General features: G+C 39.4%; 1 protein-coding gene across 12 annotated transcripts in view; it reads left to right on the top strand.

Annotated features, from left to right (window-relative positions):
- The window catches only part of atp2b2 (ATPase plasma membrane Ca2+ transporting 2), a 329,843-nt gene that overhangs the window by 246,165 nt on the left and 57,863 nt on the right, over positions 1-25,815 (top strand). For all 12 annotated transcript variants that reach the window (XM_057845541.1, XM_057845546.1, XM_057845545.1 and 9 more), the window contains 2 exons: positions 1,682-1,923; positions 6,999-7,233. In XM_057845541.1, the coding sequence (XP_057701524.1) occupies positions 1,682-1,923; positions 6,999-7,233 (477 nt within the window). The remainder of the gene's footprint in view (positions 1-1,681; positions 1,924-6,998; positions 7,234-25,815) is intronic.

The following is a 25,815-nucleotide window of genomic DNA, read 5'->3' as shown; positions in this document are numbered from 1 at the left end:
AGCCTATAAAATCAGTCGCACCCAAGTGCCAGCAGAGGGCGGCAAAACTCCATAAAACACAATTAACAAGTGGGCATTTCACTGTACTGTCATTTAAATCTGTCTGAGCGGGGCATGTGCGTTAATTGCGTCAAATATGTTAACAAGATTAATTTAAAAAATTAATAACCGCCCGTTAACGCGATAATTGTGACAGCCCTGATATATATCTACATACACACACACACACACACACACATATATATATATATATATATATGTATATATATATGTATATATATATATATATATATATATATATATATGTATATATACGTATATATATATATATATATATATATATGTATATATACGTATATATATATATATATATATGTATATATATATGTATATATATGTATATATATATATATATATATATATATATATATATATATATATATATATATATATATATATATAATAGTAGGGGAAGATGGAATATGGAATTGAAAAGTAGAGCAAGAAAAGCCAGACAAGATGTTGACATGGTAGTGTTGTACAGAAGGAAAGAGTCAGACCACTGTCAAGTACAAATGTCCTCATCGTGTAACGCAAGAGTGCCTTAGTGCCCTCCAGCACACCTCCAGGCTTTCAGCCCAGTTGGATTGTGCAACTCATGTGAAGCGCCAGGGTGTTTTACACGAAAGTAAGGGCAAGTGTATAGGTGAGGAGAGGTGTATAGGCATAAGATATGAAGTTCAGAGAGAGGGAAGTGAATGAGAATCAAGAAAATGAGAAAAGTGGAAGGAGCAGGAGGCGTGGATTTACAGAAAGCATCATGTGGAACAGGAAATAAGGTTGCCAGCACTCCCTCTGGCATATGTCCTTGCCCGCGGGAACACCCGAAGACTAGGGTGAGGGCAGCTGGTCCTTAGCCCAGTCGTGCCAACATTGGAATCTCAGTGCCAGTGAGGAAGTACCATCAGGCTTTAACCTCAGAGCAATCTCACGAGACCCCTTTAAAAAAAATTCTGGCAAGTTCCACCTATTAAAAAGAACGAGAGGAATTTTGTCACAGTTGTTTGACTTCATCCCACATTTCCCTGTCGGCGGAATTTACCTGTATAATAACTGTAACTGGAAAAATGCAAAATAATCAGTTTTGCAATTAATGCTTGTCATAAATTACCAATTTTTTTTGTACCTCAGAATTTATGCACAGAAACACTTAGAAATACTGCGTTTTTATTTCCAAAAATGTGCCCCATCAACTTGTATGAGTATGTCGCAATAATGGCCCCAATTATAATTAGGGCTGCAGCTATACAAAAAATACAAAATAAAATTCCCGAGTGTTTCTTCAAACTATGCACCAGCTGAAAGGGAACATGTATTAAAAACAGGCTGTGTTCCTTGGTTATTTCTTGTATTTGTATCAGCTATTCTTTTAAGTCACTGGAAGATTGTCACCTCTATGACAATAAGCGATATTCATACAATACAAACCAAAATGGCTATGTGTGATACACAGAATGTCTCCTGCCTGATCAAGATGCTTAGATTTAAAAAAAAAAAAAATCTAAGCATCTTTTTTTTTTTTTTTTTGCTTAGTGCCGGCACATTTTTTTTAAAGAGCCGGCACAATTGATTTGATGTCAGAACACAAACTCAAAAAGCTTCTCTTCCTTCATCTCCACAGCCCCCGGATAAGGAAGGAGGTCTGCCGAAACAGGTGGGCAACAAGACGGAATGTGGCCTGCTGGGATTGGTGCTGGACCTGAAGCGCGATTACCAACCAATCAGGAACCAGATCCCTGAAGAGAAGCTCTACAAAGTGTACACTTTCAACTCAGTGCGGAAGTCCATGAGCACTGTCGTCAAACTGCCTGATGGGAGCTTCCGCATGTACAGCAAGGGAGCATCAGAGATTGTCCTCAAAAAGTAAGAATATCAACTCAATCTTAGATGGGGTGAACTGGGAGAGTATAAGTAGATAATTTACATTACAGCAGCATTTACTAATGTGAGTATAGATGGCTGAAAACTGATGTGACCCGGTAAATAAAATTGTTTATTGACAACTACAACCAGGCTACTTTATAGCCGTAGCTTAATATGGACATATGTCTCCTCATCCAATTTAGGGTTAGGCATCGTTTGAAGTTGAACGGTTCCGGTTTCTCACAGAAGAAGAATTTCTCACAGGGCCATTTTTAACGTGTACGCTGTAAATATCAATCTGTGAACTAGAATATACTGAAGTTTCTTTCCACAGGAGTGCACTTTCACAAGGGAAAACATTAACACATATTCTTTTGCCTATGTTTTAGAGTGCTGCAGGCATTTTTACATGTCATTGAGCTCCCACTAATGAGTTAACCTGGTGTAGAATATGAAACAAATAAACAAAAAAAAACAACTTGTAAAACCCAGTCCAGATTGGCAGCGTGTACAGTATAAAATCAGAAACAGTTTTTGTTGAGGAAAATTATCATATCTGCCTTCTCAGGCAGTAAGCATGAGCGTTCTGAACAGATAGTGTCTCCTCCAGTGGAGAACACACATTCACTGGGTGTAGATGAAGCTTGAACGCATAATTATGAGAAAGAGAGAAAAAGTTGCAAATATTACGTAGGGGTAAGGTAGCTGCGAGCTATATATGGCAGAAGCTGCTATGCACTTTACGTACATGTACCTTAGATGGGAGCTACGACGTAGCATTAGGATACATTCTTCCATTGATTATATTTTGATGTAAATTTGGCAAAATAATAAGGTTTCCTTATTTGTAAAACTGATTCTGTTGTATTTACAGACACAGCAATGATTATGTTCTGACAATACCAGTCAGGCCAGTGAGTGGCGTTGTACGACTGTGTACGTATAATGCATAGAAGAAGAGATGAGAGAGTCTGGCTAGGATGCAATGTGATGTCAGCATGTGCTCACTGCTACAAGTTCACATTAAAAAAGATAGTTTAATGCTTCTTATGGCTAGTTCTAAAAAAAGTAACACAACAGATTGTAAGATCAGAAGACAAAAGATTCTTTTAATACTGTTGATTTTAACAGAGGGTGCAACGCGCTACGTAAAGTATGTAGCTGCTTATATAGCCACATTACTCCGACATAATAATACAACTTATTCTTGTACTATTCCATCCACCCATCATCTACCGCTTTAATCCGGGGTCGGGTTGCGGGGGCAGCAGAAGACAGACAGAATTTATTGTTTTACTAACCTTGTTATGACAGGTTAAAAAACCGGCGCAGCGTGTCAAATACACAGCACTCAGCAATGCACATGCACTCGGCACTTGTATTCCATGAAGCCGGAGATGTTTAATCATATTTATCATGCAACCACCTTTGCATGATATATTTGTGTTGCAAATGTTGCACTGAGTTGACTGGTCATTTGTATTTGTGAAGTTGAGCCAAACTTGAGCGCCGCCGCACCGTGTCCATGGTTGAAATCAAGTTGCAATGCATAAACACACGCTTCATGTGGCTTCTTCTTCGTGGTGTTTGGCAGCTATTTTTCCCCATCGGCGGTCAGGGCACCAAAACATGGAATCAAAATTTTAAAATTCGAACGGTTCCGGAAGCACTGGAGTGTTAGTCCCGGATCCCATCGATGCTCGATGCCCAACCCTAATCCCATTTTAAACTGTCAAAATATCAGAAGAATCACTACCTCACAGTATAGAAATGTTTTAAACAGTGTTGTTAATAACAGTGTAGAGTATAACAGTGTTTCTAACAGCGTTATGTTTTTGCAGTAGTGAGTAATCTAACTACCGTATTTTTCGGAGTATAAGTCGCAGTTTTTTTTTCTCCATAGTTTGGCAGAGGGTGCGTCTTATACTCTGGAGCGATTTATGTGTGATCATTTACGGTTGGGTCGGGCCGACTTCTCTCTCGCTATTTTCTTTTAAATAAATATATATTCATATCCTTATACTAAAACAATGTATGGATGTTAAATAAGATAAATAATTCGGACAAAACAGAGAAGGCGCTGTGCATAACTGCGCATGTGAACGCAGTTATAACCATCAATTAGGTGAAAGTGGATGACACCAGACACGACGCTACAACACTGTAGTGTGCTGTGGCGTTGTGTCTGTTGGCACAGTGGTTGAAAAACACTGAGCTCCAGTATGTTAGTTATGAAATACTATAATTATTCCAATTTATCGGTTAGGAGCTAGTTTAGAATTTTTTCATTTGCAAAATTGAGCTTTTAATCATGTTTTGTGGTTGTTCCCTCCTTAAAAACACATCTGGATTGGTTTTCTGAACCATTCACCTGTTTTTGAGTAATCATCGAATCGCTCCTCTCTGCCGGTGAGAGCTGCTGAAGTGCTCGGTCCTGCATAGCACCTCCTTTTGTGCATAGCACCTCCCCTATTCTGACGTGTGCACTGTTCAGCTACTTCAGGAGTGTGCCGACCGGTCCTCAAGGGCCGCTGTCGGTCCTGGTTTTTGTTCACACCAATCGAGCACAGACAGTTCAAACAATTAAGTTTCTTCTAAAACAAACAACACCTGACTGCAGTCATCTGATTACACTTGTAAGGCACCAGATTGGTGAAAAGGTGTTGTCTTGTTTTGTTGGAATGAAATCCAGCATCTATTGCAACCCTATGTGAAATAGAATGGACACCCTTGAGCTATTCTGCAGCAAAGCTTCCCTCCCAATCAAGAGAATTAGCAGCTAATGTAACAGCTCAGCTAACCCTTAGCACATTTGCGGACTACTAAATTCCAGATGACATAGTACTGTTGAGTTGTACCCTCCGGAGATTTTCTATGGGGTTGAGGCCGGGAGACTGGCTAGGCCACTCCAGGACCTTGAAATGCTTCTTACGAAGCCACTCCTTTGTTTCCCTGGCTGTGTGTTTGGGATCATCGTCATGCTGAAAGACCCAGCCACGTCTCATCTTCACTGCCCTTGCTGATGGAAGGAGATTTTCACACAAAATCTCTCGATACATGGCCCCATTCGTTATTTCCTTTACACAGATCAGTCGTCCTGGTCCCTTTGCAGAAAAACAGCCCCAAAGCATGATGTTTCCACCGCCATGGTTCACAGTGGGTATGGTGCAATTCAGTATTCTTATTCCTCCAAACAAGAAAACCTGTGTTTCTTCGAAAAAGTTCTATTTTGGTTTTATCTGACCATAACACATTCTCCCAGACTTCTTCTGGATCATCCAAATGCTCTCTAGCGAACCGCAGATGGGCCTGGACATGTACTTTCTTCAACAGGGGGACACGTCTGGCAGTGCAGGATCTGAGTCCCTGGCGGCGCATTGTGTTACTGATAGTAGCCATTGTTACTGTGGTCCCAGCTCTCTGTTGGTCATTCACTAGGTCCCCACGTGTGGTTCTGGGATTTTTGCTTACCGTTCTTGTTATCATTTTGACGCCACAGGGTGAGGAGGGAGTTGAAAGTCCGTGTTGCCCAACGACAGCCCCAAAACATCACTGCTCTACAGGAGATCTGCATGGAGGAATGGGCCAAAATACCAGCAACAGTGTGTGAAAAGCTCGTGAAGAGTTACAGAAAACGTTTGGCCTTCGTTATTGCCAACAAAGGGCACATAACGAAGTATTGAGATGAACTTTTGGTATAGACCAAATACTTTTCTACCATGATTTGCAAATAAATTCTTTAAATCAAACAATGTGATTTTCTGGGGGGGTTTCACATTCTGTCTCTCATAATTGTGGTTCCCTATGTTGACAATTAGAGGCCTCGCTAATATTTTCAAGTGGGAGAACTTGCACAATTAGTGGTTGTCTAAATACTTATTTGCCCCACTGTAATTCAGATTTATGTGGAAATTCTGTTTATGTCGCCATTTTAGGAACGGAACTCGTTCGTAACCCGGAGACTACCTGTACTTTATTTAACATTCATTAACTTCCATACCAATTATCTTCATGAGATCCCAGAGGGTGCTGGAGGCTGGTTGTCAGCTGATCACTGGGCAGATACAATACATGGACAAACAGCCTTTTACAATCACACTTACAGAGAATTTGAAGTGTTTAATCCCATTGCTTTGGGGATATGGGAGGAAACCGGAGTACCTGCATGAAAAGCCATGCAGGCAAGGGGAAGATTTTCAAACTCTAAACAGCAAGGTCGGCGCCCAGGATTAAAACCTTAATCTCAGAATTGTGAAGCGTCGTGCTAACCAGTGCCAACCATTTCTTGACCATACTGCCTCTTGTTGGTGTGAGAACTCGTAGTCAAACGCCGCACGTTCATGTTTTTATGACCATTATCTGACTCCAAGAACATTATTTTATATAATCTGAAGAAAAGTTCTAACACCGCCTTTTCCACAAAGTAGACCATTCAATACAAGTCGAGAACAGTAAAAAATAATGAGAATAACAATGTAAACTGTCTGGCGAACTGAGGGGGAAAAAACGGGGCACAGTGTCCCATTCTCGCAGCACGCTTTTCGCCAGCCTGAGAAGTGACTATTACAGAAATGTCTTTTTGAAGGTTCGGTAGGCGGGTAGGCAGATCGAAAGGGCTGTCAGGGTGGTACCCAGGGGCATCACCAGTCTTGGATTGAGCTAGAGTTCATGACCACTGTTATCGGGGTTACGCTGATTATCTTCTGTCGACGTCAGCCTCGAGTGGGCAGACTCGGCGCTCGACCCACACTTATAATCTGTCTGTCCATTATCATATGACGCGGGTGTGACGTAGATCTTCAAATACGTTCTGTTACAATGACTTAGTCATTCATTTCCTGCATAAGGGCCGGCACAAACATTCTTTCACATGCACTCATATTTTAGTTGTATTTTATTGTTGGTTACACTATGGTTTTAATATCTTTGTTTTATTTTGAAATAAAACAAAATAATTAGGCCTGTCTACGACTAGCATGTTTGCAAAAATACCATTTTCCTTCACTCTATATCATATCTCCACATCCTTGATATATTTTCATTGATTTTCATCTTTAAATTTCTGTAACCCACAGATGCAACCACATTCTGAATGAGGTGGGTGAACCCCGGGTTTTTCGTCCACGAGACAAAGATGAGATGGTGAAGAAGGTGATCGAGCCCATGGCCTGCGACGGCCTGAGGACTATCTGCGTGGCGTACCGCGATTTCTCCAGCAACCCCGAACCCGACTGGGATGACGAAAACAACATCCTCAGCGATCTCACGGCCATTTGTGTCGTTGGGATTGAAGACCCTGTCAGACCAGAGGTAGGAAATTACTGTTATGTGTTCGAGGCAAGATACGGTATGGCTTTGTTGTTGTTGTTTTCTACATGTTCTGTGGTCGTGACTTGAGAGCACTAATAAGCAACAGACCTGTAATGTCCTCTTTTTCATTTGCTATGTAGTTGTTTTAAGCTCTCAATACTGCAGTATTATAGCCCACAATCTCCACTCTGCTGCAATGTTTTCTTTCTTTCATCTCTGCGTTGGCAGATAAAATGTGTCTCCTTACTTTGACACTTGAATAATTCCTATTTGCCTAATTTGGTTTCTTATCTGATAAATTCAGCACAAGATTCTTTCACTTTCTCACTATAGTATACAAGCCCAGTAAAAAATATTGGCAATATTTGCGGTTTGTATGAAGGATGTCCTGATCACATATTTTTCCAACTGAGTCACCTGATTTTGAAGATATGCCGATACCTACTGTATTTTTCGGACTATAAATCACAGTTTTTTTCATAGTTTGGCTGGGGGTGCAACTTATACTAAGGAGTGACTTATGTGTGAAAGTATTAACACATTGTGATATCATTTCACATGTTATTTTGGTATTTTGGAGTGACACTGTTAGCATGGTCTTTATGCTATAGTTATCTGAATAACTCTTAATAGCTATGGCCACGTTCGCGTTCTCTCTTTGGCAATGTGTGTACAATTGTATTATTGACTTTTATATATTGAAATGCATGCTTTTAGTTTGTTGCGCTTTCACGCCCACGTGGGGGCGCACTCGCACTTGTTTACGTGAAGAAGAGCGCTCACATGCCAGAAGAAGACCGACAGCTATGTAGCTCTGAGTGAGTAGGCGAGTTAGCGAGGGAGAAACACGGCTGTGAACCTACGTTCATTGTTCATGCTTGTAAAATATCTCTACAGAGGCAACGCCTGTGTGTATCATCTTTTCTGTTTTTGTTGTATGTTTTCCGTCCACGATCGGACACTTAGAGCCAGTTGTGTGGTTGTTTGAACGATGTGCTAATGCTAGCGAACGCATGGTAACAGTTTGTGTCATTGCTGTAAAAGCACCTAATTATCATTTGTTTACGTTGATGCGAACCTGTTTGATATCGAGGACGAAATTGATTCAGCATATTATACGGATGTCCAGCATTGTCATTTGGGAGTTTAGCCCGCTGAATAGCCAGGACAGAGCCGTAGTGTCCTGGAGAGGACAGTATATGCGCATTTCGTTGTTCATGCATTGTACACTGTACACTTATTCAGCATGTTGTTCTCTATTGTATTTTTATATTAAATTGCCTTTCAAGATGACATGTCTGTTCTATGTGACGGATTTTATCAAGTAAATTTCCCCCAAAAATGCGACTTATACTCCGGTGCGACTTATATATATGTCTTTTTTTTCTCTTCGTTGGGCATTTTATGGCTGGTGCGACTTGTAGTCCGAAAAATACGATAGTCCCGATACAATTCCTTAGCAATGTATTAAGAAGAGAAAGCACATTGTTGGCGGGAACAAAACCAATTCAACATGATACATACAGGGTGAGCCATTAAAAAAAGAAAAAAAAAAGTCTCCAATATGGATAGGTGTCAATTCTTGTTTTGTTTTTTTTAATTGTTTTGTTTTATTTATGTATTTATTCTTTTTTTTTTTTTTTTGTCACCAGGTTACAACGTACCTGATTTACATGATTTTGACTTTGAGACCCCGGAGTCATTTTGTCTCCAGTCGCGTAACAGTATAGAGTGTGTGTTTGAGGTATTTTGATCAGTGTTGTTAATCTTACTTTAAAAAAGTAATTGATTACATTTACAAATTACTTCTCCCAAAAAGTAATTGTGTTAGTAACTCAGTTACCTGAATGTAAGAGTAATTAGTTACTTGGCAGAGTAACTGGTGATAATTTTCATGTTTTTTTTTTCTCAAAAAAAAAAAAAAGAAAAAAGAAAACAGGTAACACAATGTAAAGTTTAAAGGATTTTTGGGACAATTAGCCCTAGCCCAATTCTTTACCTTAAACTTAACTAGACACAATGGTATTTGTACAGTGGATATTGCGATACAGTAACTAGATAGTACCTTTGCTATGTGTGGAAGTCATTTAATGTTGTGAATCAGCCATTAAAGTTGTTAAAATAGCTCCCGTTATTGCATTAGTTCCCTTCTGTCTACTTTCGACATGTGTGAGTTTTAAAACTGTTTCATCATTTAAAGATAGATTTAAGTCGAGATTTTGCCAATTTAGGAGCATTTCAGATAAAAAGTTACTTAGGTTCGCTAGGAAGGTTCTCTACAACAGAGCCTTCCTGAAAAGTCTACTGCTTTAAGATAGCGGTTGTTTACTAACACATCTAGTTCTTTATACATGTTGCTAATGCCACCATGTCTGTCATTTGCATCTAGTTTGTATTATATGTGATATCTACCGTAGCATCATGTGGGTGTAGTTTGTAGGCTATCGGCTAAAGTCAGGTATTATTGGAGCTACCTAGGATCGCGTGAGAAACGGCGTCACAACTCCCCTTGCCTCCTCCCCACTTCTGCTCTGCTCGCTCGTCTCCGTGAGTCCATCTCTCTCAGACTTTTCTCACGTCATTCAACCAACATAGTAACTCACACCTTTCCCACATCAGTAACGGTAATGGCACTGCCAAGATGAGAAAAGTAATTAATTAGATTACTCACTACTGAAAAATATAACTTATTCCAACGCCATTATTAACAACACTGATTTTTATTCTTCATCTTTTCCACCCATCTTTCAGCATTGATGGTAAATGTAGTTATTTTGCTTATTTTTACTGTAATTTATTAATATGGCGTATAATACATGTTTTTGGATTGTTATTTTGGGATTCAGGGCAGTGATCCCAACCACCGCAATCTGGCCTGGACCTCTTGAGTAGTCAAAGTGCAGATTTCTATACGTTGCCCTCTAATGGTTGGCCGCCATTACTGGGGTGTTCGCACACCTATAGCAGCCCAGCATCAGTTAATGTAAACAGTAATGGTAATGTTAGCTGCTGTTGGCTGTGTGCTGCAGGCGGCATACCTCAGCAATGGCGAACAGGCACTTCCGGTTGTTTTGTTCGGATTAGCTATCTATGTCTCCTTGTCCTCCACATTGATATGGGCACATCAGATTTGTTTATAAGACATGTTAGCGAAGATTTCTGAGTCTTTGGACAGCTTTTTTTACGGTGAAAGGCTACCTGCTGAACCAGAAGAGAAGCCTTCAACCAAGTCCATTCTGCATAATATGTGGCTAAGAGCTACCAAACGAGGCAACAAATGTGAATGCACTGCATCATACCTCGTTGCGAACTGTATTGCTAAAGCCAAGAAGCATTTCACGATTGGAGAAGAATTCAATATGCCTGCGACCAAGGATATATGCCATCAAGTTTTGGAGAGGCCGCTGTTAATAATGATAATGTGAGTTGAATTTTATATATACTGTAATTTTCTGCCACACATTGCCGGTCCGTGAAAAAAAAGGCCCACACACACCTGTCCGTGATGCAAAAAAAGGTTGGGGACCACTGATTTAGAGGGTATTTGTGTGTAATTAAAGAGTTAATTCCATGTCAGCGTAGGAACTGAACTCATTCGTAATCCGGGGACTACCTGTAGTGTATTTTATTTCAGAACATCTCATTAAAAACTGATAATCATTAGCCTTTTCTACTTTATTCTTGAGCATGTACTCGGGATGACAACCATTCAGCTTAGTGCATTTCTTGAGACACAAATCATAGTTATTTAAGACATCCTTACAGACCAAGGAATGGTTGTTATCCTCGCCCTAATGGCGTCCTTCAGTTTAGTGATGGTTCTGGTTCTCATTTCCTACACTTGGTCCATTTCCTCCTTCGGGTAACTCTAGGGTTGGGCATCGTTTGAAATTGAACGACTCCGGTTCCGATTCCACATTCTGATTCCGAACGATTCTCGATTCCGATTCTTTCAAGAGGCAGGGTAAAAAAAAAAAAAAAAAAAAAAGAGGCAGGGTCAAAAAGAAAAATGAAAGCAAGACAACAGATTCTAAAACAAAAGATGGTTTTAATACTGTTGATTTTAACGGAGGCGACAACGTGCTACGTAAAGTACGTAGCTGCTTATATAGGCTACATAGACTGAGAAGTCTACTGCTTTAAGATGGCGGCTGTTTACTAACGCCGGCGAGTGTGTCATTTTGCATCTAGTTCTTTATACATGTTCTAATGTCACCGAGTCTGTCATTTTGAATCTAGTTCCATATACATGTGATATCTTCCGTAGCCCGACGTAATAATGATTTATTTTCATACTATTCCATCCATCCATCCATCCATCCATCCATCCATCCATCCATCCATCCATCCATCCATCCATCCATCCATCCATCCATCCATCCATCCATCCATCCATCCATCCATCCATCCATCCATCCATCCATCCATCCATCCATCCATCCATCCATCCATCATCCATCCATCCATCCATCCATCCATCCATCCATCCATCCATCCATCCATCCATCCATCCATCCATCCATCCATCCATCCACCCACCCACTGCTTAATCCAGGGTCGGGTCACAAGGACAGCAGAAGACAGACAAAATTTATTGTTTTACTTACCTGGTTCTGACAGTGCAGCATGTCAAATGCGCAGCGTGTCAAGTACGCGGCACTTAACCATGCACTTGGCACTCGTATTCCATGAAGCCGGAGGTGTTTAATTCTATTGGTCGTGCAGCCACCTTTGCTTGATGAAGTTGTGTTGCAAATGTTGCACTGAGCTGACTAGTCAGTTGAGCCAAACTTTTGAGCACCGCCGCATCCTTTCCATGGTTGTAATCAAGATAGAATGCACACACGTTTCATGTGGCTTCTTCTTCGTGGTTATCGGCAGCAAATTTTTTTCCCGCTCGGCAGTCAGGGCATCAAAACATGGAATCGAAATTTTAAAATTCAAACAGTTCTGGGAGCATCGGCGTGTTAGTCCCGGTTCCCATCAATGCTCGTTGCCCAACCCTAGGTAACTTCAAAGGAAGAAATCTGAAGGGCTAAGGTCTGGGCTATAACATACCCACTTAAAATCAGTCTTGATTATGCGCATTAAAAGTTTTATTTTCAGCAAGTCTTGGGAAAGCTTGGCGGTGTGAAAGTTTACTCTTTCTTGCTGGAACCAGAACTATCAATGAACTGAAGGAAGCCATCAGGGAGTGGATGAAAGCCATTCCTTGGTCTGTTTTTAAGAATATCCTTAACAACTTTGTGCTATGCCTTAGGAAATTGTCATCTTGTGCATGTGTTTTAAGAATAAAGAAGAAAAGCTCAATGACTATCATTTTTTAAATATGATGTTCTGAACCAAATAAAGTAGTTTTAGCTGCAGTGTCTTTTTATTCTGAGAAAAAAAATCACGAGATGGCACCTATCTGAATTTGAGAAAGTCTTTTACAACTTTGTGCTTTGCCTCAAGAAATGATAGTTATCTCGATTAAGTGTTCTCAAATAACTTAAAGAAGAAGAGACGCAAAAAGAGACCAATACCCAATTTTAAATGAAAAATAAAGCATAAATAGTAACAGATGATGTATTTGCGCACATTATCACTGATGATGATCTTTTCGTTAGATTCCTACAACAGGTACCAGAACGTCTATTTCCATTCGGTGTTTACTTCCACTGCAGGTGTTTCCCTGCTATGTTGCATATTGTAAAACATATAAATTCTTTGCCTTTCGGCAATATCTTTGTACCTGTGGATTATTTTGTTAATTTGTAACCTTTAAAAACTTCAAACACAAATGAATAACTACATTTTGAAAAACTGATCGATTCCGATCCTCTGAAAAACGACATGATCAACCCGATTTCAGATCACATAATCAGATCAGGGATTATCTAGATATCTAGTTGTAGTACTTCACACGTGCCACGTTAGGCATTATTGCTTGTAAATGTAACTTGACTGGTCAGTTTGAAAGTACTATAGATTTGTTTCTTTATCATCCAAAATGTTTGCAGCTAATATAATGAATTTGTTTTCTGATACTTAAACAACCTTCCGCCATGTCATTTTTCATTGGCTGTGGGTGGACAAGTCTTTCTGTCTCGTTTCACTGTTCAATACACGTGCACTTCAGTTACTATGGTTACAGTTCACTTGCATCATCCTTTGACGGCATTCACTCACATCATCCTTTGATGCTGGTATCGTCAGGGTTGTTTTCCTTCTTGGAAAGGAAAAGGAATACATAAAGAATATCACGAAAAGCTGAGCTGGGGTAGACATAAGTTAGCTGCAGGAAATGATGCTGTCTGTCACCACAAATATCATTATGACAAAGCTTGCTCTGTTCCCCAATATAATGGATGCATGAGTGGATGTTTAATTTTCTCCTTTTTGTGTTTGTCTTATATTAACTCATTGGCTGCCATTGATGACGCTAGACGTCAAAAGTCTTTAAAAGTGGGAGGGCTGGCAAAGAATGTTAATATTCGCTGCCAGCCTACAAACTGTCTACAAACTGACAACTTCACAGCAGATGGATGAAAAGAGTCAAACGATTGAAAAAATTAGGCTACATTACAGACTGTTATGATAATCCCATGTAGCACACAGCAACGTGGTTGATAACCAGAATGACGTTCAGTCATTGTTTGTACACATATGCTGCATATGTTCAAACATTATTAACCTCAATTAAGATTTGCTGTCATTTTAAAACTATGGGGAACACCAACACGTCTTTACATTATGTTTTAGTCAGTCCAAATACAGATTAAAGTGCGTGGCGTGTGATCAAATCAAAACACCAAAAATGTGGAAAATACATATTTAAAATGATAACGAACCATTTGCTGAATAAAACTATAGGTCTATGATATCTTAAAATGACTTGTAACAACTTACCTTTGCATAAATATCAGTGTCGAACTTTGAGGTGACGCTTCAGATTCGCAGTATTATTGGGGACAGAGAAGTGAAATTAAGCCCTGGATGCAAGTAAACTATCTTCAACTCAAGAGTAACAAATCGGACTTAATCATCATTGACCCTGCAGCTCACATCAAAGACAGTCAATGTTCCCTTACCATCGACAACTGAACCCTCCCACTCTCAACACACTCCTGCAACCTAGGTATCATTTTCGACAATAAACTAAGATTTGACCAGTACATCAGCCACATCACCAGTTCTGCCTTCTTCCACCTCAAGAACATAGCCCGCCTTTGCCCCTCCCTCACCTTCTCTGCTGCAGAAACCCTCATCCATGCATCATCACCTCCAGACTCGATTACTGGGACAGCATTCTTTTCGGTTCTCCACCCAAACTCCTCAATAAACTACAATATATCCAGAACTCCGCTGCACGCCTTCTCACCTGTACCCCCTATAGGAATCACATTACCCCCGTCCTCCACAAACTGCACTGGCTTCCCATCTCACACAGGATACAGTTCAAAATCATCCTTCTCACATACAAATCAGTCAATAACTTGGCTCCTCCTTACCTCATGGACCTTCTCTGTCCCCACACCCCCTCCCATCACCTCTGCTCATCTAATGGAAACATTCTCGCACTGCCCCCACAAATAACACAGAGTACTTGGGGAGACAGAGCCTTCTCCGTTGCGGCCCCTTTTCTTTGGAACTCACTCCCTAAAACCATCCTGTTCTGATCTTCCCACATTCAAAAAAATTGTTAAAACCTCACCTTTTTAAATTGGCTTTTAATTTATAATTCTTTTCTCTATTGTTTTGTACTGCACACGTTGTGTGAGCCTTTCCTTTGTTTCAACTGTAAAGCGTCTTTGAGCATCGGTAAAAGGGCTCAATAAATTAAATGTATTATTATTGCGTTCTTCTTGCTGTTGGATTATAGTTAAAATGCGACCATAAATCCTCACGCCGTTGTGGCTTATGTGCACTGCCTCGGGGGAGGGGGAGGGCGTGCACAAGTCACGTGAATGACACAAAACACGTCTCGGGAGCAGGCTGACTATCTACGAACATAAAAAAAAAAAAAAAAAACAACATGCACAACTATCACGCGTTGTGAACATATGACAGGTACGATGACGCATTTTCATCTCGTTCTCATCTCGTCAGTCGTAAATTGGCAATCTTTTTGTCATGTTACAGTCATCCAAGATGCATTTTCAGCTCGTCGTTACGTCATCGTCATGAAAAAAAAAAAACTGTTCGTTAACGAAATTTTTTCATTGTTGTCGTCGTTAACGAAAACAACACTGGTGAAGAATGATCCAAAATGCCTTAAACCAAAATCCAGACCCTAATTGGTGACTACAGAAAGCGTTTAGAGGTTCTTAATTTTGCAAAAGGACGATCTAATAAATAATGATGTAATTTTTATTTTGGGATGCCCAAATCTGTCCTGGCTTCTTATGTTTAAATAGTTATTTTATTATTTCTGTACCTCCTATAGACATTTTTCACCACTGAAATATTACTGTTTGTCTGCTATATTATGTATGAAACTGAAATCGCTGATACATACAACCAATGATTCATAAAGGAAAAATCTTGAAAATTACAGTGCCATGGGTACACAAGCTTTTTCATAACACTTTTGCCTATATGAAATTGACTGTCCATTTATTTACATAAGAACCACAACGCTATATTTAGGATGTAGCATTTTGGGGGCTTTTTGTTGTTTGTGTAAAGCTCTTAAATGTGCCAACCCACCCATCTGTTAACACTGTATAAGTTTTGTGATTCACTGGCGACCAGTCATGGGTCCTTTTTGATCTAGTCAGCATTTTTGGTTCCAGATCTTTCCATTACCTTGAACATGAAAGCAGTTCATAGGATGTATGGAACTCAACTGTATGTCACGCAAATAAATATACAGTAGAGTGTTGGTTTTTAAGTACTTTTAAGAGAGATGAGAAGCAAAACTGCACTCAAAGGAGATCTTGGTCCGGTAGGACATTTCTCGTGCAGGTACAGGAAAGCCATGTTGAATTATGCAACCTCTTCTTTTCAGCATTTTACCAAACACCACACCACACTATGAAAACTAAACTTTTTCATTCCCTTCTGCTCTTCTTCTTTTTCAATTAAACCAACAACTTACGTTGCTTTTTTGATGAACGGCTGGCCTTTAGGGTTGCCTAAAAGAAAGAAAGATAAAAAAAAATGAATATATAGTGTATAATTGGAAGAATTGCCCCAAGAGTCTATGTCATAAACTCTATGACAGTGGTAGCCTGGTGCAGTGTAATTATTTTCCCCCTTAGCCTCTTCTTTTGTAATGACTGGAGGACCTGGAGAAGTCAAACGAATGCATCAGGGATGTGAATTAGTCAGATGAGAAAAATGTGAAATAGCAAAACAGTGAGGAAAATAAGTATTTGAATACCCTGCAATTTTACAACTCCTCCTTAGAAATCATAGGCTAGTCTGAAATTTTCATTGTAGGTGCCCATCCACTGTGAGAGACATAGTCTTAAAAAAAAATAACGTGAAATCAGAATGTATGTTTTTAAACAATTTATTTGTAAGTATTTGGACACCTAAGGAAATCAATGTTCCTCAATCCTCAATGTTAATATTTGGTACCACAGTAACCTTTGTTTGCAATTGCAGACGTCAAACGCTTCCTGTAACTTTTCACCAGATTTGGTTAACATGTTCAATACTTTTGGGGTGGGAGGGTTTATATGATATATAATATACAATTGCAAGTAGGGCTGTCCCAAACGACTATTTTTCTCCCGATTAGTCAGCAGACTTACTGTATTTAACAATTAGTCGACTATTCCAATATATACTGTATATATATATATTTTCTACACTAATCTAGCTATGAATTTTTTGTTGACGCTGATTATATCCCAACAGCACTTCGGAACACTTAAATTCTTAAATTCCAAATAAACACATGAATAACGATAATAAATCACAAATAAACAACAAGGTCAAATGCTAATAGCATTAAATAATGCAAAAGAATGGAATGTAAACAGATTCAGAACACTGTGACTTCACCTTCAAAACAGTTCTTAAAAAAACTACTTAATGAAAATATGTAGCATTAATATTATAGCATACTACTATTTGTGTATCCATAATACGTTATAATATAAAGAAAGTAAAATTAGTGCAGTCATGGACTATAGTGAGCAGGCCAGTGTTTCATTTTTTTTTTTTAAATCACACAAGATGGATACGTTATTCAAGACAAGTTTCGAGCAAAAAAGTTGCCCGAGAGTTTAAGACGATGCTGGCCACGTTAAATGCTAATGCTAGCCAGAACATGAATGCTGTGCCAACCGTCCGAGCCACCTAGCATCGCGTTTGCTACGGCGTCACAACCCCCTTCCTTCGTCCCTCTCCCACCCTGCACTCTCCGTGTCTCTCAGACATCCCTCGCATCATTCACATTACCAAATTAAAGTAAAGCACGCCTTCACATCCTCAGTAATGGTGAAAGCATTGCAAAGATGGGAAAAGTAATAATATAGATTACTCACTACTGACAAAAATAACAGTTATATTCTAATGCCATAATGAACAACAACACTGGTTAAATGGACGATCAGCCAGCTTATTGTCTCCTGTCATCTTCCAAAATTACAACTGGGTGACGGTGCTTCAAGTGTTCATTCCTGGCCGACAGCCAGCTGTGGTGTGCAATTGCAAGCTTGGCATTGAAGAGACCGCACACACAGTGTACCCTCCTTTGTTTCGTTGAAATGTATCCATGTTTTAGCCAGTCTGCTGCGCTTTTTTGGCTTTGTGTTGCTTTCCCCGCTTGCGCTCCACCATTCTCAAGTTTCCACGCATATATATATATATATATATACTAGGCCCGCTCAGACAGATTTAAATGTCAGTACAGTGAAAGGCCAACTTGTTAATTGTGTTTTATGGAGTTTTTCCGCCCTCTGCTGGCGCGTGGGTGTGACTTGCATATGTTATGTGGCGTAATGTCGCCCTCTGCTGGCGATTCAGTGTAGCTGATTATTTGGGTTTCGGCGCGCTTTTCTGACGTGATAAAATGTCGACGCGAACTCACACTAATAGACAGTGCTATTCAGACCAGCTAACGTCCGCATCCAGTATTCAGTGGCAGTTCTCATAGCCCCATCACACTGTTTGTGTCTAATACATGCACCGCTTGTGAGTTATATTCCTCCTTTGTTTATATTCATGAGCATTAGATAGTTATTGATGATGTGTATTTGAATTTGTTCACATATATGGTGAAATGCAGTTACATTGTTAGATGCTTGTGAGCTAATTGGCTAGTGCTACTGCTCAAATGGACACGTGTGTGTACATTTTATGTTATTTTGTGATTTATGCAAGTTATTGACACATTGCCTTGTTATTTTCAGTTTTACAAAAATACAAGAAACGTGCTCCTGTCAAAAAGAGATGACTTCAGTAAAGCCCATGCAACTTTGCCACACCGTCTGATTTCTTTTTGGAACTTATGTTCGCTATCTGTCTATTTGTGTACTCACACACATTGAGGAGAGAATAGGGCTACTAGTTTATTTTTTGATTGAAAATTTTACAAATTTTATTAAAACGAAAACATTAAGAGGCGTTTTAATTTCACATTTCTATAACTTGTACTAATATTCATCTTTTAAGAACTACAAGTCTTTCTATCCATGGATCACTTTAACAGAATGCTAATAATGTTAATGCCATCTTGTTGATTTATTGTTATAATAAACAAATACAGTCCTTATGTACCGTATGTTGAATGTATATATCCATCTTGTCTTATCTTTCCATTCCAACAATAATTCACAGAAAAATATGGCATATTTTATAGATGGTTTGAATTGCGATTAATTGCGATTAATTACGATTAATTAATTTTTAAGCTGTAATTAACTCGATTAAAAATTTTAATCGTTTGACAGCCCTAATATATATATATATATATATATATATATATATATATATATATATATATATATATATATATATATATATATATATATATATATATTTAACCCTTCATTCACTGTCGACTCATTTACGTCTTCGATGATGTTGACTACGTCGACTAGTAGGGACAAAGTTATAATTTGATCAAATTGCTCTGACGTGCGGGATCCCTCATTGGTCAGTTCTTGGGCCCCTTATATTCGGCATGTATATACAGTATACCCCTGGGGTCAAATTCTTCAGAACTTGAATGTGAACTGTCATAGCTATGCATATGATACACAGTCTATGTAGTAGTGTCTGCACGTAACTATAGTTCAAATGTGGTGCTGTGTGACTTCCTTAAACAAATCAATAATTAAATGAACCAAAATTGTATACATGTAATAATTTTAAGTGACCCCATAGACTTCACTATCAGTTGACAAGAAAACTCCCACAAACATTGCGCAACGCCTTCCCTTTGAGGCCAACCTAGGCAGAGCTGAGTTGGTTTTTAATAAACTCAAACACGCTGCGTTCAAACTCTGGATTTTGGTGGAAACAGGACGTGTTTTACTCTGTACAAGCAGGCAGAATTGTCTCAACAGTGATTTAGTTTAGGATTCAAGGTAATTATTATCTAAAACAGCCCCATGCATTCACTTTCAACTTAAAAAGCTCTTTGTTTTGTGACGGCCGCCGCAACATTGGATTACACAATCGCGTAATTTTAGCTCGAAATATTTACGTAAAATGAGCCAGTTCAGGGTGTCCCCTGCCTACTGCCCGTAGTTAGCTGGGATAGGCTCCAGCACCTCCGCGACCCTCGTGAGGAATAAGCGGCATGGAAAATGAATGAATGAATGAATGAATGATAACTGCCTGTTTTTTTTTTTTTTTTTTTTTTGCTTTTAACCAAGAATCTAGATTGTTCTATGTTCATATCTATAGAAATTCCGGTGATGTTTGTATTTATTTATTTTCATTTTACAATTTTCAACTTAAAAAGCTCTTGGTTTCGTGATGGCCGCCATGTTGTATCTATACACAGAAGCATAAGTTAACATTCAAATGATCAGGTTATTTTTGGCCAACTGCACAAAAGTATTAATTTGGAAATGTCTGCGTCCATACAACAAAAATCGTCTTGTATGTGTTTTATATAACATTTCAATCTAAAAACAATGAGAGTCAGATAGCCGGCAAGAGGTGCTAAGGCAATAGTAACATTGAAATTCATCCTAAATAAGTTGTTATTGTATGTAGAAAAATACAAATTTTGCTTTGTTGAATACAATTAAAATGGTTCTGCATGCTTTCCTCACGTATCAAGTTTCTGATGTGAAAATTGAGTGCTTTATTAGCTGTTGAAAACTTGCACTAAATAAAAAAAAAAAGTAGCTATTTTGGGATAAAAATGTACTATATGATGTATTAAGTATTGCTATTGATCCTGAAAATATAGGTAACTATCTCTGCATTTGGTGATTTTTGTGCATCTAATTTAAAATTTGAGAATTTTATAGACATTTTAAAGTGTTATACTTGTATAAAAAATAATTAATAAGGATTTTATTAGGGAACGACTTTGAATTTTATCATGTCACTGCTCATGGAGACTTATACAGTATCAGCCTAAGGGAGGTGCCTGTTTTGGTTTTAGGTCACTAGCAGCTTTGGTTTTGAAAATATTTGAATTTTAAGTTTTTGAAAATAGGCCCCCTACGGATTGGCCCCTAGCCCCGTGTACCGTCAACTCATCATGAAGTCTATGGTGACCCTTTAAGCATAAGTCTAAATACAATCTCTTGCAAAAGTATTCGGCCCCCTTGAACCTTGCAACCTTTCGCCACCATTTCAGGCTTCAAACATAAAGATATAAAATTTTAATTTTTTGTCAAGAATCAACAACAAGTGGGACACAATCGTGAAGTGGAACAAAATTTATTGGATAATTTAAACTTTTTTAACAAATAAAAAACTGAAAAGTGGGGCGTGCAATATTATTCGGCCCCCTTGCGTTAATACTTTGTAGCGCCACCTTTTGCTCCAATTACAGCTGCAAGTCGCTTGGGGTATGTTTCTATCAGTTTTGCACATCGAGAGACTGACATTCTTGCCCATTCTTCCTTGCAAAACAGCTCGAGCTCAGTGAGGTTGGATGGAGAGTGTTTGTGAACAGCAGTCTTCAGCTCTTTCCACAGATTCTCGATTGGATTCAGGTCTGGACTTAGACTTGGCCATTCTAACACCTGGATATGTTTATTTTTGAACCATTCCATTGTAGATTTGGCTTTATGTTTTGGATCATTGTTCTGTTGGAAGATAAATCTCCGTCCCAGTCTGAGGTCTTGTGCAGATACCAACAGGTTTTCTTCCAGAATGTTCCTGTATTTGGCTGCATCCATCTTCCCGTCAATTTTAACCATCTTCCCTGTCCCTGCTGAAGAAAAGCAGGCCCAAACCATGATGCTGCCACCACCATGTTTGACAGTAGGGATGGTGTGTTCAGGGTGATGAGCTGTGTTGCTTTTACGCCAAACAAAACGTTTTGCATTGTGGCCAAAAAGTTCAATTTTGGTTTCATCTGACCAGAGCACCTTCTTCCACATGTTTGGTGTGTCTCCCAGGTGATTTGTGGCAAACTTTAAACGAGACTTTTTATGGATATCTTTGAGAAATGGCTTTCTTCTTGCCACTCTTCCATAAAGGCCAGATTTGTGCAGTGTACGACTGATTGTTGTCCTATGGACAAACTCTCCCACCTCAGCTGTAGATCTCTGCAGTTCATTCAGAGTGATCATGGGCCTCTTAGCTGCATCTCTGATCAGTTTTCTCCTTGTTTGAGAAGAAAGTTTGGAAGGGCGGCCGGGTCTTGGTAGATTTGCAGTGGTCTGATGCTCCTTCCATTTCAATATGATGGCTTGCACAGTGCTCCTTTAGATGTTTAAAGCTTGGGAAATCTTTTTGTATCCAAATCCGGCTTTAAACTTCTCCACAACAGTATCTCGGACCTGCCTGGTGTGTTCCTTGGTTTTCATAATGCTCTCTGCACTTTAAACAGAACCCTGAGACTATCACAGAGCAGGTGCATTTATACGGAGACTTGATTACACACATTTGGATTCTATTTATCATCATCGGTCATTTAGGACAACATTGGATCATTCAGAGATCCTCACTGAACTTCTGGAGTGAGTTTGCTGCACTGAAAGTAAAGGGGCCGAATAATATTGCACGCCCCACTTTTCAGTTTTTTATTTGTTAAAAAAGTTTAAATTATCCAATAAATGTTGTTCCACTTCATGATTGTGTCCCACTTGTTGTTGATTCTTGACAAAAAAATAAAATTTCTTATCTTTATGTTTGAAGCCTGAAATGTGGCGAAAGGTTGCAAGATTCAAGGGGGCCGAATACTTTTGCAAGGCACTGTACATTTTTATAATACATGCATTGTTGTACATGAACAGCACAATAAAGGTTTTGTCCACGAGAGAAAGAATGGAGTAGAAGATCGACAGGTGGATCAGTGCGGTGTCGAGTGTATTCCTTTGAGAAGCTCGGTCTTCTCGGAGGATCTTGTTGAACGACTTTAGCTCTGCATTGAGAGGAGTCAGATGAGGTGGCGCGGGCATCTGGTTAAGATGGCTTCTGGTTGCCTTCAATAATATTTACACAATCGTCACTCGCTGCCAGTTTTGAGAAATTTGGCAGTCTTATGAGGTGGCATTTATTCAATCTACTGGACCAAAGCTTCATTTTGATGAAGTGTAGTCTCCCGAAATACATCCGCAAAATTATGCCTATGGTGTCTGTTTTTATTGGACACTTTTTTACAGTTACAGTGGTACGAAAAAGTATCTGAACCTTTTTTAATTTCTCACATATCTGCATAAAATCACCATCAAATGTGATCTGATCTATGTCAAAATCACACAGATGAAAAAAATTGTCTGATTCAACTAAAACCACCAAAATATTTATATGTTTTCATATTTTAATGAGGATAGCATGCAAACAATGACAGAAGGGGGAAAATAGGTAAGTGAACCTTCTGCCTAAGAAGACTTGAAAAGCAATTGAAACACATTTTTACCAAACCATTTAATTCAGGTGTGTGCCCAATGAGTGGTTAAAAGCTACACTGCCCACGATAAAACACAAACCTGGTTAGAACTGTCTTGATGAGAAGCATTGTCTGATGTGCATCATGGCTCGGTCAAAAGAGCTGTCTGAAGACCTGCTATCAAGGATTGTTTACAAAGCTGGGAAAGGAGACAAAACAATCTATACAAGTCTGGATGTTCATCAGTCGACAGTCAGAGAAGTTGTCGACAGAGTTTGGCACTGTTGCTTCTCTCCCAAGGAGTGGCCGTCCACCAAAGATGACACCAAGAGTTCAAGGGGGGGGGGGGGGGGGGGGTACAAAATATTAAATGTGATGTTTCACTTACTTATTTTCCCCCTTCTGTCATTGTTTGCATACTATCCTCACATGATAACCTGTAAATGCTTGGGTGGTTTTAGTTAGAGCAGAAAATGTTTTTTCATAAGTTTGATTTTGACAAAGATCAGATCACATTTGATGGTGATTTAATGCAGATATGTGAGAAATTCCAAAAGGTTCAGATTCTTTTTCATACCACTCTACGTGATACCTCATGAACGAAACAACCTTCCATATGACCTTTGTGTATTGGGGATGTAAAACAACATGATGTACTGTCAAAATCATCTTTAATAGACTATTCCAACTTTCCATTTCACCAGTTTCCTCAATAGCTGTGCATCCTTGTACCAGTGGCGTCATTCCAAAAATGCCTCCCTCATCTACAGGTGTGCACTGCAAGTAAATGTGCCTGGTTGCAGCTATTATAAGAATGTTCTATAATAAATATGCTTACAGTATTTGAAAGGGCAAACCAATATAAAAAAGACAGTGATAGCCGTACCATTTAATTATTTCAAATGGTCATTTTGATATATTTTGTAGTTCAGATAATGATGCTGAAATTCAAACAAAAGTGCCCAATCAGCCATCGTTCTTCATGTGTTTATTTTGGCATATCAGGTGTAGTGTCAGTGTTTCCCACAAATGAACGAGACTGTGGCGGCCCGCCACAGTCTCGTCGTCCCCCCCCCCCCCCCCCCCCCCCCGCCGAATAAAAAAAAGAAGATAATAATCAGATGCGTCAGTCAGCCGATTACACAGCTGTAGCCCACTCCACTCTACTACCTGCGAGAGCACGCGCGGGTAGTAGAGTAGCATTTTAGAGTAGTATTTTATTTATTTATTTATTTAAGAGACGCAAGGGGAACGAGTAGGAAGAATGGGAGAACGAGCGAGACAGCGAGAGATAGCGGTCGCATGTCTTAGCAGCATGCTGTTATTTTGTCATTGTTTTTCTGTATTATTGTTACCACAATCAAGTGGGTAAGCAAATACAGACTTCTCTCCTTCTTCCCCATATCCGGGGCATTACAATAGTTTGGATCGGACTTTTCGGCGAAAGTGAGCGGTGGACGGCCGTCTTGGACGTAAAGCAAACTTTGATTGAACTTGCGCGGAGAGGCGGGGCCCAAAATAAAGCCTTGCTCTATTTTCAGAGCGTTGGTCACAGTAAAATATTTATTAGTTCAAGCAGAGTAAAATGATACATATTCACGGTACAAGAACGTCGTTTCCGTGTCCATCGATTGGTAAGAAAAGGCTGTTTGTACGAGTGACGCGTGGGCGCTCCCGTCAGGGGGGACATTTCGCGTGGAGTGGCTATTTTTCGGCACAACACCAACTTCAGACAAATTACAGCTGACGAAACTTTGATAAATGCGCCCCCCCCCCCCCCCCCCCCAATTTCGCGAGCTCTGGGACACTCGTAAAATGACTCTCATACCTCTGCTTGCTAAGTTAATGGTACCTCGATGTGCGTTTGTGTGGAAATTTAGTTCACGAACAACGGGGAAAAAACTATTCACCTTCTCACCGAGTCAAGTAAAACTCTTTACACGGCTATTAGAATTCCCCCAGTCCTGTAAATAGGTCAGTTGACAGAAGGACTGTTATTGTTGTGGTAATGTAGTACTTACGAGGGTCAAATAAAAAGGAAAAAGGAGGACTACGACGGCGGTCTGAAACCCGCGGCTCTCGGGCTGCATGCGGCTCTTTAGCGCAGCTTTTTTTTTTTTTTTTTTTAAATGGAAAAAGATGGGGGAGGGAAATATATTTTTTGTTTTAATAGGATTTCTAGGAGGACAAACATGACACAAACATTCTTTCAATTCATTAATATTGTAATGAAGTTAAACTTGTGGTGGCATCGTACAACAGAGTAGTCACGTGGTGTGCTATAGGATCCACTGCAGGGAAAATAAACATTTAATCATGAAGGCTAATTATGTACTTCTAGCCAACTTAGTCATTTTTATAGTAGGCTAATATAGCTAGTATTGATAATTATAAGGCTTGTACAAGGCTTTGAATTTTTTGCTGCTCCAGACATACTGTATCAGTTTTGTTTTTTGTTTTTTTTTGGGTGGGGGGTGGGTCAAATATGGCTCTTTCAACAGTTTGGGTTGCCAACCCTGAGTCACTACGAGATGTAAGTCGTACTATTGCTACGAGAAAAAAAGTCGCATTATTACATAGGGTAACGTAGCTGTAATCAGCCACGCATTTTACATACA

Source organism: Corythoichthys intestinalis, chromosome 9 (assembly GCF_030265065.1).
Source record: "Corythoichthys intestinalis isolate RoL2023-P3 chromosome 9, ASM3026506v1, whole genome shotgun sequence".
In the NCBI taxonomy this organism is placed as follows: Eukaryota; Metazoa; Chordata; class Actinopteri; order Syngnathiformes; family Syngnathidae; genus Corythoichthys; species Corythoichthys intestinalis.
Note: the sequence above shows the minus strand (reverse complement) of the source record. Positions and strands in the feature narration are given on the sequence as shown.